The sequence below is a fragment of the Salmo trutta genome, chromosome 1, assembly GCF_901001165.1.
Source record: "Salmo trutta chromosome 1, fSalTru1.1, whole genome shotgun sequence".
NCBI classification, from domain to species: domain Eukaryota; kingdom Metazoa; phylum Chordata; class Actinopteri; order Salmoniformes; family Salmonidae; genus Salmo; species Salmo trutta.
Window position 1 is genome coordinate 67861524 of NC_042957.1, and position 12434 is coordinate 67873957.

The following is a 12434-nucleotide window of genomic DNA, read 5'->3' on the forward strand; positions in this document are numbered from 1 at the left end:
AATTTAGCTATTTTGATAACTGATGTGATCAGTTTATTTCCTGGACCAAATCATGCCATAGCAAATTTTACACGGACCTTAAACAACGACGGATTCATGGAATTCCACGGCGCATGCGTGAGTCAGATCATGGATCTTTAGAAATAATGATAGACTCGTCTCTTCAGTAAAGGAAGTTGTTAGTCTATTCACATGTCTAGTATTGTTATTATTTCTTATGCAGTTCAACCTGCATCCTATATAACAGAACGTCATTTCTCGGTATATGTCATTTGTTGATACGTGCGAAGGAATCATGTTTACCTCGCAAACTTCCATGCAAACGTCCTCCTTCCAAGATTCAATTGACGTGGAAGAAAAGGATACGGATTATGATAACGAAGAGATGGGATATAATCAGAAAATACAGTTGAACTGTTACTATACCATGTATCTCTACCAAGGCACCAGGTAATCTTCTCCATCTGAATGTTCTGTTTGAGTTTATCTAGCTCTACATCAAGCATTTTGTTTTGACAATACACAATGACCTAAACTAGGACATTATCTGGTATGCAAATATCTGCAGATGACGTGTAATGTTTACTTGCCTTAGCTACTAGGCTATAGAGAATCTATGGACCTTGGTCCCTCACCCTTCTCCATAGGGATGAATGGAAATGCATTACCAATCACACCAATGTCTGAATACTCTGACAATCTGTATACATACACTGTCATTAGAGGAACTATAGGAGGATGGGCTCATTGTAATGGCTGGAATGGAAGCAATGGAACGGTATGAAACATATGGAAACAACATGTTGGACCCTGTTCCATTTATTCCATTCCAGTCATTACAATGAGCCCATCCTCCTATAGATCCACCCACCATCCTCCACTGACTGTGATAACGTCATCAAGCTAGTCCAGCTGCATATTGAGGCCAATTTCTCTGTCACTGTTTAACCCCTTTCTCCCAAATTCACTGGTTCTCTGTGGACATCAACTGTGGATCCTGCTGCTGACTTACTGTACTGTCAGTTCAGACTTGCTGTTCTGTTCTCCACTAACTAACCACCAAGTCATGAGTATAGTAACTACCTACAGTACCTGTCTAGATCTGAGGCAGCTGCAGAGGGCAACGTGGCATGGAGCCAGAGAAGAACAGATTCCACAGCCAGTACCAGTCAGGAAGACTTTAGGTAACCAAGGTCTCCCCGTGACCCGTCCGTTTCTCTAGTGGTTTTATTTCTGTGGCTTTCAGTGTTGTTCTTCTCTGTCGTATCCATGGGCCTGCTGCTGGAAACCTATCAACCTGGAATCAACACTGTTTCTTTCCTGTCATGATGTCATCAGTGTGCTTCCGGCTATCTGGGATATGGAGTCACAAAGCCTAGTACCTATCTACCTCCTTCTGTACACACTGTTCACCCTACTTCTTTTGTCGTCTTTCTGTGACGTCAAGTTGTTTCAGCCTCAGATTATATAATGATGATGATATAGTTGTGATATGATATTGTTATGTTATTAAAACGTGATATTTCAGTGTCACATCATGCATCTTACATAGTGACCGTAAGGAAAGAGAAGTGGGAAGGAAGGATTTAAATAGGCTCTGTGACTCACATGGAAACTGGAAGATTCTGTTTCACTATATCTGTATCTAGCCTTCATGTTGTGTTGATGTGGCTTTTGTTCGTCGGCTTCCTTCTTCATCTCCTCTTTGGCTGCCCACTTTCTCATCAGATCTGATTGGTTGCCTGTCACTCTGTTTCCATGGTAACTGACTCTTGCCCCACCAACAGCCTCACCCTAGTGGACAGCAGCCTGCCGGTAGAGGCGGAGCCTGAGCTACGATGCTACATCTCCCGGAGGCTGAGCAAAGGAGCCCTGCTGGGGGGCATGGGAAACATTGCCGCCGTGGAGCTCAGGTGACCTTAACTAACTTAAACTAAGGGCCTCATTCCAAACCAACCCATCTCTCCTTTCCTTAAGAACTTGTTGAACCTAATTTCAAACCAATCCAGCTTTAATATCCTTAGGGACCTGTTGAGCCCATCTCACAGATCTGATTGGATTGCTTAGGTATGGTATCAGCAATATAGTAACTATATACAGGCCTGTGTATATAGGCCTGTGTGTCTCTGGCTCTATCTATCTAAGCAAGATCTTGATTTGGAATCAGACTTAAGTATTCTCTCCTTATGTATACATCTGAAGCAATGTGGCACCAATTAGCCTGCACACTTCTAAAGTAGTGTAAACCCAGTGTTTAACATTCATAATAAATGTGTTTGTTGTCCCATCCCAGTGTCCCAGAGGCGGCGGTGGGCTGTTACTGCTGTCTCCTGGAGCAGGAGAGATCCCCAGAGCAGCCCGACGCAGACGGCAATGGCTATGTGATCTGCCTCATGGGAGGCTCTGAGAAAGGCCTCAACCTATATCCTTTACAGGCTAACGCAGCTCTTTCTGAATCACAATTATGTAGAGTCAGTCTAGACTCATTAAACCATAAACCATTTCCTTAATCGACCGTACGTTTAGACTTGAACTGGACAAGTACGTGCAAGGCCTGCAGAGCAGTCTACAGACTCCTGAGGTAAGCAGGAAGTGGAATCACCAAAATAATATAATTGTACTGGATTCTATTATCTCTTGGACAGGGCTCCTTTGTAATAAACACATTTATATCTGAAGGGGACTCATCTAGGTTGTGTTCAGTAGGAAAAAAAACATTTTGAAACGGGGAGGTACTACCTGATGTTGTCAAATGAGAACACAGATTTTTCTTCTCCATTGTGAAATGTTTTGCTATCAGTGTGACCTACTTAACTATAGATATAAAATGACTACACAAATAGGTAGTCCCATGCCCCTGTGTAGGGTTATAACAGTGTTATCTCTCTCTGTGTGTGTGTGTATATATATATATATATATATATATATATATATATATATATATATATATATATATATAGCTGGTGAACCTAGAGACTGAGATCAGGCCCTACCTGAGCATGTGGTACGAGGAGTCGGTGATGCACATCCTCAGAGTGGTGCAGATGGTCCAGGGGAGCATCAGCTTCCTGCTACATGCTGTGAGTCACCTTTGACCCATTATTTGATCGTTACCATAGTGATTAATTCCCCCTGTACCAGTGATTCCCCCTCATTCTTTCAATACATTTACTTCCCCTCCATGCTTCACTATGCCATTTTTTTTGCTTGTCCATATACCCAGTCACTTTACTTACTTGGGCTGTGTCCACTAGCTAAAGATATAATTTAGTCTTTACTGACTAGTAGCAATCTTGCTTGACAAAACAAATGGGAAGTGGAAACATAAAAATGCAAAATGAGATATTGTCACAAAACATCTTCACATTTGTTGGCGTCAGTCACGCAATTGCATAGTTAAAAACGCATCATTTTATTTGATGGCCATCACTGTTGCCACTGTATAGCTTAGTGCAGAAAAAAAGTTCCAAGAATAATTTTGACTGGTTGTCATTGTCGGATAATGCATGATCAGGCCCATGTCATTGTAGAATAAAGTTTTGTTTAAAATGCAGCGCTGATCAGGCCCATGTCATTGTAGAATAAAGTTTTGTTTAAAATGCAGCGCTGATCAGGCCCATGTCATTGTAGAATAAAGTTTTGTTTAAAATGCAGCGCTGATCAGGCCCATGTCATTGTAGAATAAAGTTTTGTTTAAAATGCAGCGCTGATCAGGCCCATGTCATTGTAGAATAAAGTTTTGTTTAAAATGCAGCGCTGATCAGGCCCATGTCATTGTTTTGAAGGCTCTGAGTCACATACATGTGGAGGTCACCAATGCAGATGACAGGACCAAGGCTGATGTTGCTAGGTGAGTTACTTTAAAGGTCCAGTCCAGTCCAAATTGGGTTTTTGTTGAATTTCTGTTTAATAAATGAGTATCACTTCTGAAAATAATCTGAAAACACCGAGTCTTTATTCCTGTGGTTAAACTATAAGAATATACAGTATGTGCTGTGAATATGAATGAATATGGTTCATGTGTGTGTAGGTTCATTAAGGCAGCCAGTCTGCAGGGCCTGGTCCAGGAGGACACTACCACAGCCTCTCTGTATAAGGCCTCAGAGGCTCTTACTGACCTGGTCATAGACTGCTCCACCAGCCCTCCTACACTCTCCAACACAGGTCTGTGTGACTGCTCTAATCTGTGGATATATACACACACAGGTCTGTGTGACTGCTCTAACCTGTGGATATATACACACACACACAGGTCTGTGTGACTGCTCTAACCTGTGGATATATACACACACACAGGTCTGTGTGACTGCTCTAACCTGTGGATATATACACACACACACAGGTCTGTGTGACTGCTCTAACCTGTGGATATATACACACACACACACAGGTCTGTGTGACTGCTCTAACATGTGGACATATATACACACACAGGTCTGTGTGACTGCTCTAACATGTGGACATATATACACACACACAGGTCTGTGTGACTGCTCTAGCCTGTGGACATATACACACACACACACACACAGGTCTGTGTGACTGCTCTAACCTGTGGACATATACACACACACACAGGTCTGTGTGACTGCTCTAACCTGTGGATATATACACACACACACAGGTCTGTGTGACTGCTCTAACCTGTGGACATACACACACACACACAGGTATATTGGAACGACTCTAACAGACAGACACTCTTCCACAGTCACAAATATAGATCTGTGTTACAGCTGTAGCCACATCACTCTACAAAACAGGTCTTTGTACAGTGCATTCAGAAAGTATTCAGACCCCCTTGACTTTTTCCACATTTTGTTAAGTTACAATCTTATTCAAAAATGTATTAAATAGTTTTTTTTCTCTCATCAATCTACACACAATACCTCATAATGACAAAGCAAAAACTTTTTTTAGAAATTTCTGCAAATCTATAAAGCTGAAATATTACATTTACATAAGTATTCAGACCCTTTACTCAGTACTTTGTTGAAGCATCTTTGGCAGCGATTACAGCCTTGAGTCTTCTTGGGTATGACACTACAAGCTTGGCACACCTTTATTTGGGGAGTTTCTCCCATTCTTCTCTGCAGATCCTCAAGCTTTGTCAGGTTGGATGGAGCAAAGCTATTTTTAGGTCTCTCCAGAGATTTTCAATCTGGTTCAAGTCCGGTCTCTGGCTGGGCCACTCAAGGACATTCAGAGACTTGTCCTGAAGCCACTCCTGCGTTGTCTTGGCTGTGTGCTTAGGGTCGTTCTCCTGTTGGAAGGTGAACCTTCACCCCAGTCTGAGGTCCTGAGCGCTCTGGAGCAGGTTTTCGTCAAGGATCTCTCTGTACTTTGCTCCGTTCATCTTTGCCTCGATCCTGACTAGTCTCCTAGTCCCTGCCACTGAAAAACATCCCCACAGCATGATGCTGCCACCACCATGCTTCACCGTACGGATGGTGCCAGGTTTCCTCCAGACGTGATGCTTGGCATTCAGGCCAAAGAGTTCAATATTGGTTTCATCAGGCCACAGAATCTAGTTTCTCATGGTCTGAGAGTCTTTAGGTGCCTTTTGGCAAACTCCAAGCGGGCTGTCATGTGCCTTTTACTGAGGAGTGGCTTCCGTCTGGCCACTCTACCGTAAAGCGCTAATTGATGGAGTGCTGCAGAGATGGTTGTCCTTCTGGAAGGTGCTCCCATTTCCACAGAGGTGCTCTAGAGATCTGTCATCAGGTTCTTGGTCACCTACCTGACCAAGGCTCTTCCCCCGTGATTGCTCAGTTTGGCCGGGCGGCCAGCTGTAGGAAGAGTCTTGGTGGTTCCAAACTTCCTCCATTTAAGAATGATGGAGGCCACTGTGTTCTTGGAGACCTTCAATGCTGCAGACATTTGTTGGTACCCTTCCCTAGATCTGTGCCTCGACACAATCCTGTCTCGGAGCTCTACAGACAATTCCTTCAACCTCATGGTTTGGTTTTTGCTCTGACATGCACTGTCAACTGTGGGACCTTATATAGACAGGTGTGTGCCTTTCCAAATCATGTCTAATCAATTGAATTTACCACAGGTGGACTCCAATCAAGATGTAGAAACATCTCAAGGATGATCAATGGAAACAAGATGCACCTGAGCTCAATTTCGAGTCTCATAGCAGGGTATGAATACTTATGTAAATAAGGTATTTTCTGTTTTTTATTTTTAATACATTTGCAAAAATGTACAAAAACCTGTTTTCACTTCATCATTATGAGATATTGTGTGTAGATTGCTGAGGTAAAATAATTATTGAATCCATTTTAGAATAAGGCTGTAACGTGGCAAAAAGTCAAGGGGTCTGAATACTTTCCGAAGGCACTGTACATGTACACACAGACATAGAATCACCAATACATTTTCCATGAATGATCGTCACAGACTACACACTGGCTAATCACTCCGTCATCCCTCTCACACCTTTTTCCACAGTCAGTAACCGTTTCTGTGATGACTGGATCCAGGCATTCCTGAACGCAGCAGAGCGCTGTAACCCTTTCCTCCTCAGACAGATCCTGGAGAACTTCAAACTCAAGGTGGGCAAACGCACAGCACACAGACAAGTGGATCATTTTAAAACATGATATAAATACTGTATGTCCAGGCCATGTTTAAAATGGCTTACTGTTTTCTCATCCATGCTCTTTCTCTCTCCTTCTCCTCCCCTTGTCTCTCCAGGCCATCCAGGACATGAACAGTCTGAAGCGGTTCATCCGCCAGGCTGAGTCGAGTCACTACGCTCTGTTCCGCTGCTGCCAGTTCCTGCAGGGCTGTGGGAATGGGGACGTGCTGCTCCAGAACTCCCACGCCGAGCACCGGGACCTTCCTGAGGCCTGCAGCATCATCCGCGTGCTGGACGAGTTCCTCAGCGAACAGCAGGCCCAGGGATGAGGATAGGGATGAGGGACACACCGCAGCCACCAGGTCGGCGATAGTTAAACTCGAATTGACAGTGACACCTCGAGGGCGGCGATAGTTCAACACTAACCCACCCAGTCTCAACACCATGGCCTGTATTTATAAATTATCCTATTTAAGTCAGAACTCCTATTCTGAGATGTGGATTTGTGAATACAGGCCCAGACCTGTGTGAAATAGGGGTGTACTTGATTTGAGTTGGCCACTTTGTACCAGACTAACTAAATCAAGCACAGCACAAGGATTTGGAAGTATTTGACCCAGGTCTCCTCACACTGGAACTCTTCCATGCTAGATGTCAGTGTGTATCTGTTTTTGGCACTTTTCCTTTGCCGTTGGTGTTTAATCAGTGGTCACTGTCTTCCATTTGCGGAGTGATTGAATAGCATTTACCCAGAAGAAACAGACCAAGTATGTTGTATCTGGATCAGAATTAACTCTAAAAACAAAAATATCCAAAGTCATGTTAACATTATTGTTTTCTTTGCTGGTATTAAAACATGCAGTACTATAAACTAATGGAAACACTATCAGTATGTTTAACACATACCGTAATTCCCGGACTATTGAGCGCACCTGAATATAAGCCGCACCCACTGAATAAAAAAAAAAGTATATATTTTGAACAAAAATAAGCCGCACATGTCTATAAGCCGCAGGTGCCTACCGGTACATTGAAACAAATGAACTTTACACAGGATTTAACGAAACACGGCTTGTAACAAAAATAAATAGGCTTTAACGAAACACGGCTTGTAACAAAAATAAATAGGCTTTAACGAAACACGGCTTGTAACAAAAATAAAAAATTAGCAGTAAACAGTAGCCTACCAAGAAAGTCATTGGTCACTATCTTCCTCCTCCTGTGCACTGAAACCACTGAAGTCATCTCCTTCGGTGTCGGAGTTGAATAGCCTCAGAATTGCTTCATCCGATATTGGATCGTTTTCATTGTCGCTCTCGTCACTTTCATCCGGAGGCAAATCCCCCGCTGAGCCCTCTTCAACACGCAGCAGTCCAGCCTTTCGAAACCCGTTGATGATAGTGGATTTTTTGACAATGCTCCACGCAGTCAGGACCCGCAAATTTGAAAGCGGGAAAAATCCATATATTAGCCGCGTCATTGTTTAAGCCGCGAGGTTCAAAGCGTGAGAAAAAGGTTGCGGCTTATAGCCCGGAATTTACGGTACTATAAATCTCAACATCGGAATAATTTGTTTCGCTTGTCTTACATGTCAAAATGTTGTATTTCTTTTAAATTATTAGTTTTGCTTGCTTACCTTTTGTCTGCATGTCAGTATGCTATCTACATACTACAGTACAATCCTGCTTTTCTGCATAGTGGAACAATGCACAAATCACTTTAATCAGCTTTTGTTACTTACTCGATTTCACCAGTAAAAAAATAGCTACACACTCATATTCCCATGTAGCTCAGTTGGTAGAGCACGGCGCTTGCAACGCCAGGGTTATGGGTTCGATTCCCACGGGGGACCAGTACGAAAATGTATGCACTCGCTACTGTAAGTCACTCTGGATAAGAGCTTCTGCTAAATGACTAAATTCATGCGCTGCTTGTTTTTGTATTTCTGTTGCTGACTGCAGTCTTCGTCTTATCTAAAGATACTCGTTAATGTGGTTAATCCTTACATTCCTCAGTAGGGAATATTAGTGTTGTAGAGGCCAACATGTTGTATATCTACTTCACAGGAGGCTGCTGAGGGGAGGACGGCTCATCATCATAATAGCCAGAACGGAGTGAATGGAATGACATCAAACGAATGGAAACCATGTGTTTGATGTATTTGATACCATTCCACCCTTTCCTCTCCAGCCATTACCATGAGCCCGTCCTCCTAAATTAAGGTGCCACCAACCTCCTGTGATCTACTGTCACTGTATGTTAAGTTACAATGACCTTCACAACTCTTCACCAGCCCTATTGTAATGATAGTATGTTCAGGGCTAAATAACCCACATGATTATTGTGCCTGTATGACAGCAACTACGTAGGTTCTGTTTTCCTATCAATGTGTCTACGTCTCTAAAAGTATATCATGGTGAAAATGAAGCAATATTGTCTGTGAAGGTGTGTCCTTTAAACTGTGAACCAAGTGACATGTTAGTCGGTGAGCTATTGTAGTGGATAATGATGACTGATCATACAACCTTTTAACTGTGCATTTAAATCTCCTGTACAATTTAATGTCTAACATGTTGATCTGTGGTTTGACTTGTATAAATAGTCATGTGAATCCTCTGTGTGGACTGAATCATGAATATGTGATCTGATTTCTGACCATATGATACAACAGGGTCCCAGTTTACCTATGTAATTATGGCCCTGCTTACACCTAGCAATTCGTTTTTTTTTAAATCATATGAGCAAAAATTATTCCACTTTATTTGGAGTGTCTAGCCAGACAAAGTTAAACGAGCCTATTTATATAATGAATATGAATTTGGACGGGCAGAAATGATTAAATTTTAAAGCATTAGACCTCACTAAAGGCTTCAATCGTACAACAACTATACATAAATCCGAACTGGTTCTCTAGTACAGTGGTTCCCAAACTTTTTATAGTCCCGTACCCCTTCACACATTCAACCTCCAGCTGCGTACCCCCTCTAGCACCAGGGTCAGCGCACTTTTTTGCCATCATTTTAAGCCTGCCACACACATACACACTATACAATACATTTATTAAGGATTAGAATGAGTGAGAGTCTTAAATCATTTTCCACACACAGTCTGTGCCTGTATTTAGTTTTCATGCTAGTGAGGACCGAGAATCCACTCTCACAGAGGTACGTGGTTGAAAAGGGCATCAGTGTCTTAACAGCGCGATTTGCCAAGGCAGGATACTCTGAGCACAACCGAATTCAGAAATCTGGCAGTAGCTTTTGATTCAATTAAATTTTCACAGAACCGCTTGTTGCAATTTTGATGAGGCTCTCTTGTTCAGATATCGGTAAGTGGACTGGAGGCAGGGCATGAAAGGGGTAACGAATCCAGTTGTCTGTGTCATTTGTTTCGGGAAAGTACCAACGTAATTGGGCATCCAACTCACTCAGGTGCTTCGCTATATCACATTTAACAATGTCCGTAAGCTTGAGTTCATTTTCACACCAAAAAATCATACAATGATGGAAAGACCTGTGTGTTGTCCTTGTTAATGCAGACAGAGAAGAGCTCCAACTTCTTAATTATAGCCTCACACATTGATTATAGTTGTGGAGAGTCCCTGTAATCCTAGATTCAAATCATTCAGGCGTGAAAAAACACCCAGATAGGCCAGTCATGTGAGAAACTTGTCATCATGCAGTCAGACAAGTGAAAATGGTCAGTAAAGAAAACTTTAAGATGGTCTCTCAATTCAAAAAAACGTGTCAATACTTTGCCCATTGATATCCAGCAGTATGTTGTAAAAGCGTTACGTGGTCGCTGCCCATATCATTGCATAGTGCAGAAAATACATGAGAGTTCAGGGGCCTTGCTTTAACAAAGTTAACCAGTTTCACTGTAGTGTCCAAAACATCTTTCAAGCTGTCAGGCATTCTCTTGGCAGCAAGAGCCTCTCGGTGGATGCTGCAGTGTACCCAAGTGGCGTCGGGAGCAACTCCTTGCACGCGCGTTACCACTCCACTATGTCTCCCTGTCATAGCTTTTGCGCCATCAGTACAGATACCAACACATCTTAACCACCAAAGTCCATTTGATGTCACAAAGATGTCCAATACTTTAAAAATATCCTCTCCTGTTGTCCTGGTTTCCAATGGTTTCCAGAAGAGGATGTCTTCCTTAATTGACCCCCATAAACGTAACAGACATACCAGCAGCTGTGCCAGGCCTGCCACGTTTGTTGACTCATCCAGCTGTAACGCATATAATTAACTGGCTTGTATGCGAAGCAGTAATTGTTTCAAAACATTTCCTGCCATGTCACTGATGCGTCGTGAAACAGTGTATGTTTGATGAAGACATTGTATGTATAGTTTTTCCACCCAGCATTGTCCCATTCAGTCCTCCACAATAGTATGGGGCTTGCTTGTCCTAGCCACTCGGTAGCTCACCATATAAGACGCTTCTAGCCCCTTCTTATTAATGGTATCTGTTGCTTTTATACATGTCTTACTACTCGAAAGTCATCTTAATTCTCAGACAAAAAACTCCTGTGGCTTATTTTTCAAATTGGCATGTTTTGTTTCTAAATGTCTGCGCAAGAGTGAAGGTTTCATCGAGTTGTGAGATAGTACTTTTGCACATATAACACACTGTGGCTGAGGAAAGGCACTACTCCCAATATAAGTGAACCCCAAATCAATGTAGTTCTCATCATATTTGCGCCTCTTTGATGGTCCAACGTCCCTGTCTGTTGTTCAGTGCTTTCCCAGGTAAGAGGGCAGTAGCTCTTCGGCTGCATCAGATTCACAACTGTCAGTGTCCATGCTAGCTGGGCTAACAACATGTAGAATTACTGATGCTAGCATTGGATGTGCTCGTGGAAGCAGAACAACTTGTGTCGTCGACGGGTGCAGGTGTAGTACTGCTGGTAGTAACTGGTGGTATGTGTCTCTATGGAGGCGGGCCTTACTAAATTGATTGTTTGAAAATGTGAATAAAATAAAATAAAAATTGAAATTATAATTATAATAAACAAAATGTTTTACAAAATTATGTGAATCACATTTTTATTTGGCGTACCCCCGACGGCATTGCGCGTAGTACCCCAGTCTGAGAATACCTGCTCTAGTAGATTAGTAAGAGTGAATCACCCCGTCTTCAAGAATGGCCTTTTCCCTTCATTCAGATTACAACCTCTCACTTTCGGTTATTTGAAAATGAAATAATCTCCAAAATATCGCTATTTTTAAAACAAGCAATAGAAAGCTGGTTGCAATTTCAGTTTAATCCACCAGAAAAGACATAACAAATATTAGAACAAATATTATGGTTGAAATCAAATATACTAATTGATTTAAAAAAAATACAGTATAATCTTTGTAAATTATATCAGAAATAGGACTGGTGGAGTTATTTCATACATGCAGTTAACAAAAATATATGGAAATGTCTGCTCTATCCAAAATTACAACCAACTGATTGCAGCATTACCGCAAAAATGGAGGAGGCAAGTAGAAAGGGGAGAACATAAGGAACTTGTCTGTCGGCCTTGCATTAAATACCAACATTTTTCTAAAGAAAATTGTGATAAATAACAAAGTATACCAGTTTCATTTAAGGACCAAAAAAACGACGCCGGAGTTTTTCCATTTAAAATATTATATAACATTCTTGCAACCAATAGAATGTTATATATATGGGGCTACAACCATCCCAGCTTTGCAGATTTTGCTGCAAAGAGACAGAATAATTGGATCATTTGTTTTGGTGCTGTCCATATGTAGTTTGTTTTTGGTCGCAGGTTCAGAAATGGCAGAAAAATTGCCAAATTTACTTGGAGCCAACTCTGCAAATAGCTCTGCTGAGT

At 42.0% G+C, this 12434-nt stretch overlaps 1 protein-coding gene across 1 annotated transcript; it reads left to right on the top strand.

The window, feature by feature from the left end:
- Positions 1–7554, top strand: LOC115206028 (protein Njmu-R1-like). The gene is made up of 10 exons (XM_029772563.1): positions 1–450; positions 1101–1184; positions 1788–1913; positions 2294–2422; positions 2521–2581; positions 2961–3080; positions 3786–3850; positions 4031–4164; positions 6457–6560; positions 6703–7554. Exons 1-10 carry the CDS (start codon positions 266–268, stop codon positions 6913–6915), a joined length of 1221 nt encoding a protein of 406 aa, XP_029628423.1. The 5' UTR covers positions 1–265; the 3' UTR covers positions 6916–7554.
- The last annotated feature ends 4880 nt before the right edge of the window (positions 7555–12434 follow it).

Excerpts from the sequence above, each read along its gene's own strand:
- LOC115206028 (XM_029772563.1), top strand. The coding sequence starts at position 266 with ATGTCATTTGTTGATACGTGCGAAGGAATCATGTTTACCTCGCAAACT. Across the intron at positions 451-1,100 it reads TATCTCTACCAAGGCACCAG|ATCTGAGGCAGCTGCAGAGG; the intron begins GTAATCTTCTCC and ends GTACCTGTCTAG. Across the intron at positions 3,081-3,785 it reads TCAGCTTCCTGCTACATGCT|GCTCTGAGTCACATACATGT; the intron begins GTGAGTCACCTT and ends ATTGTTTTGAAG.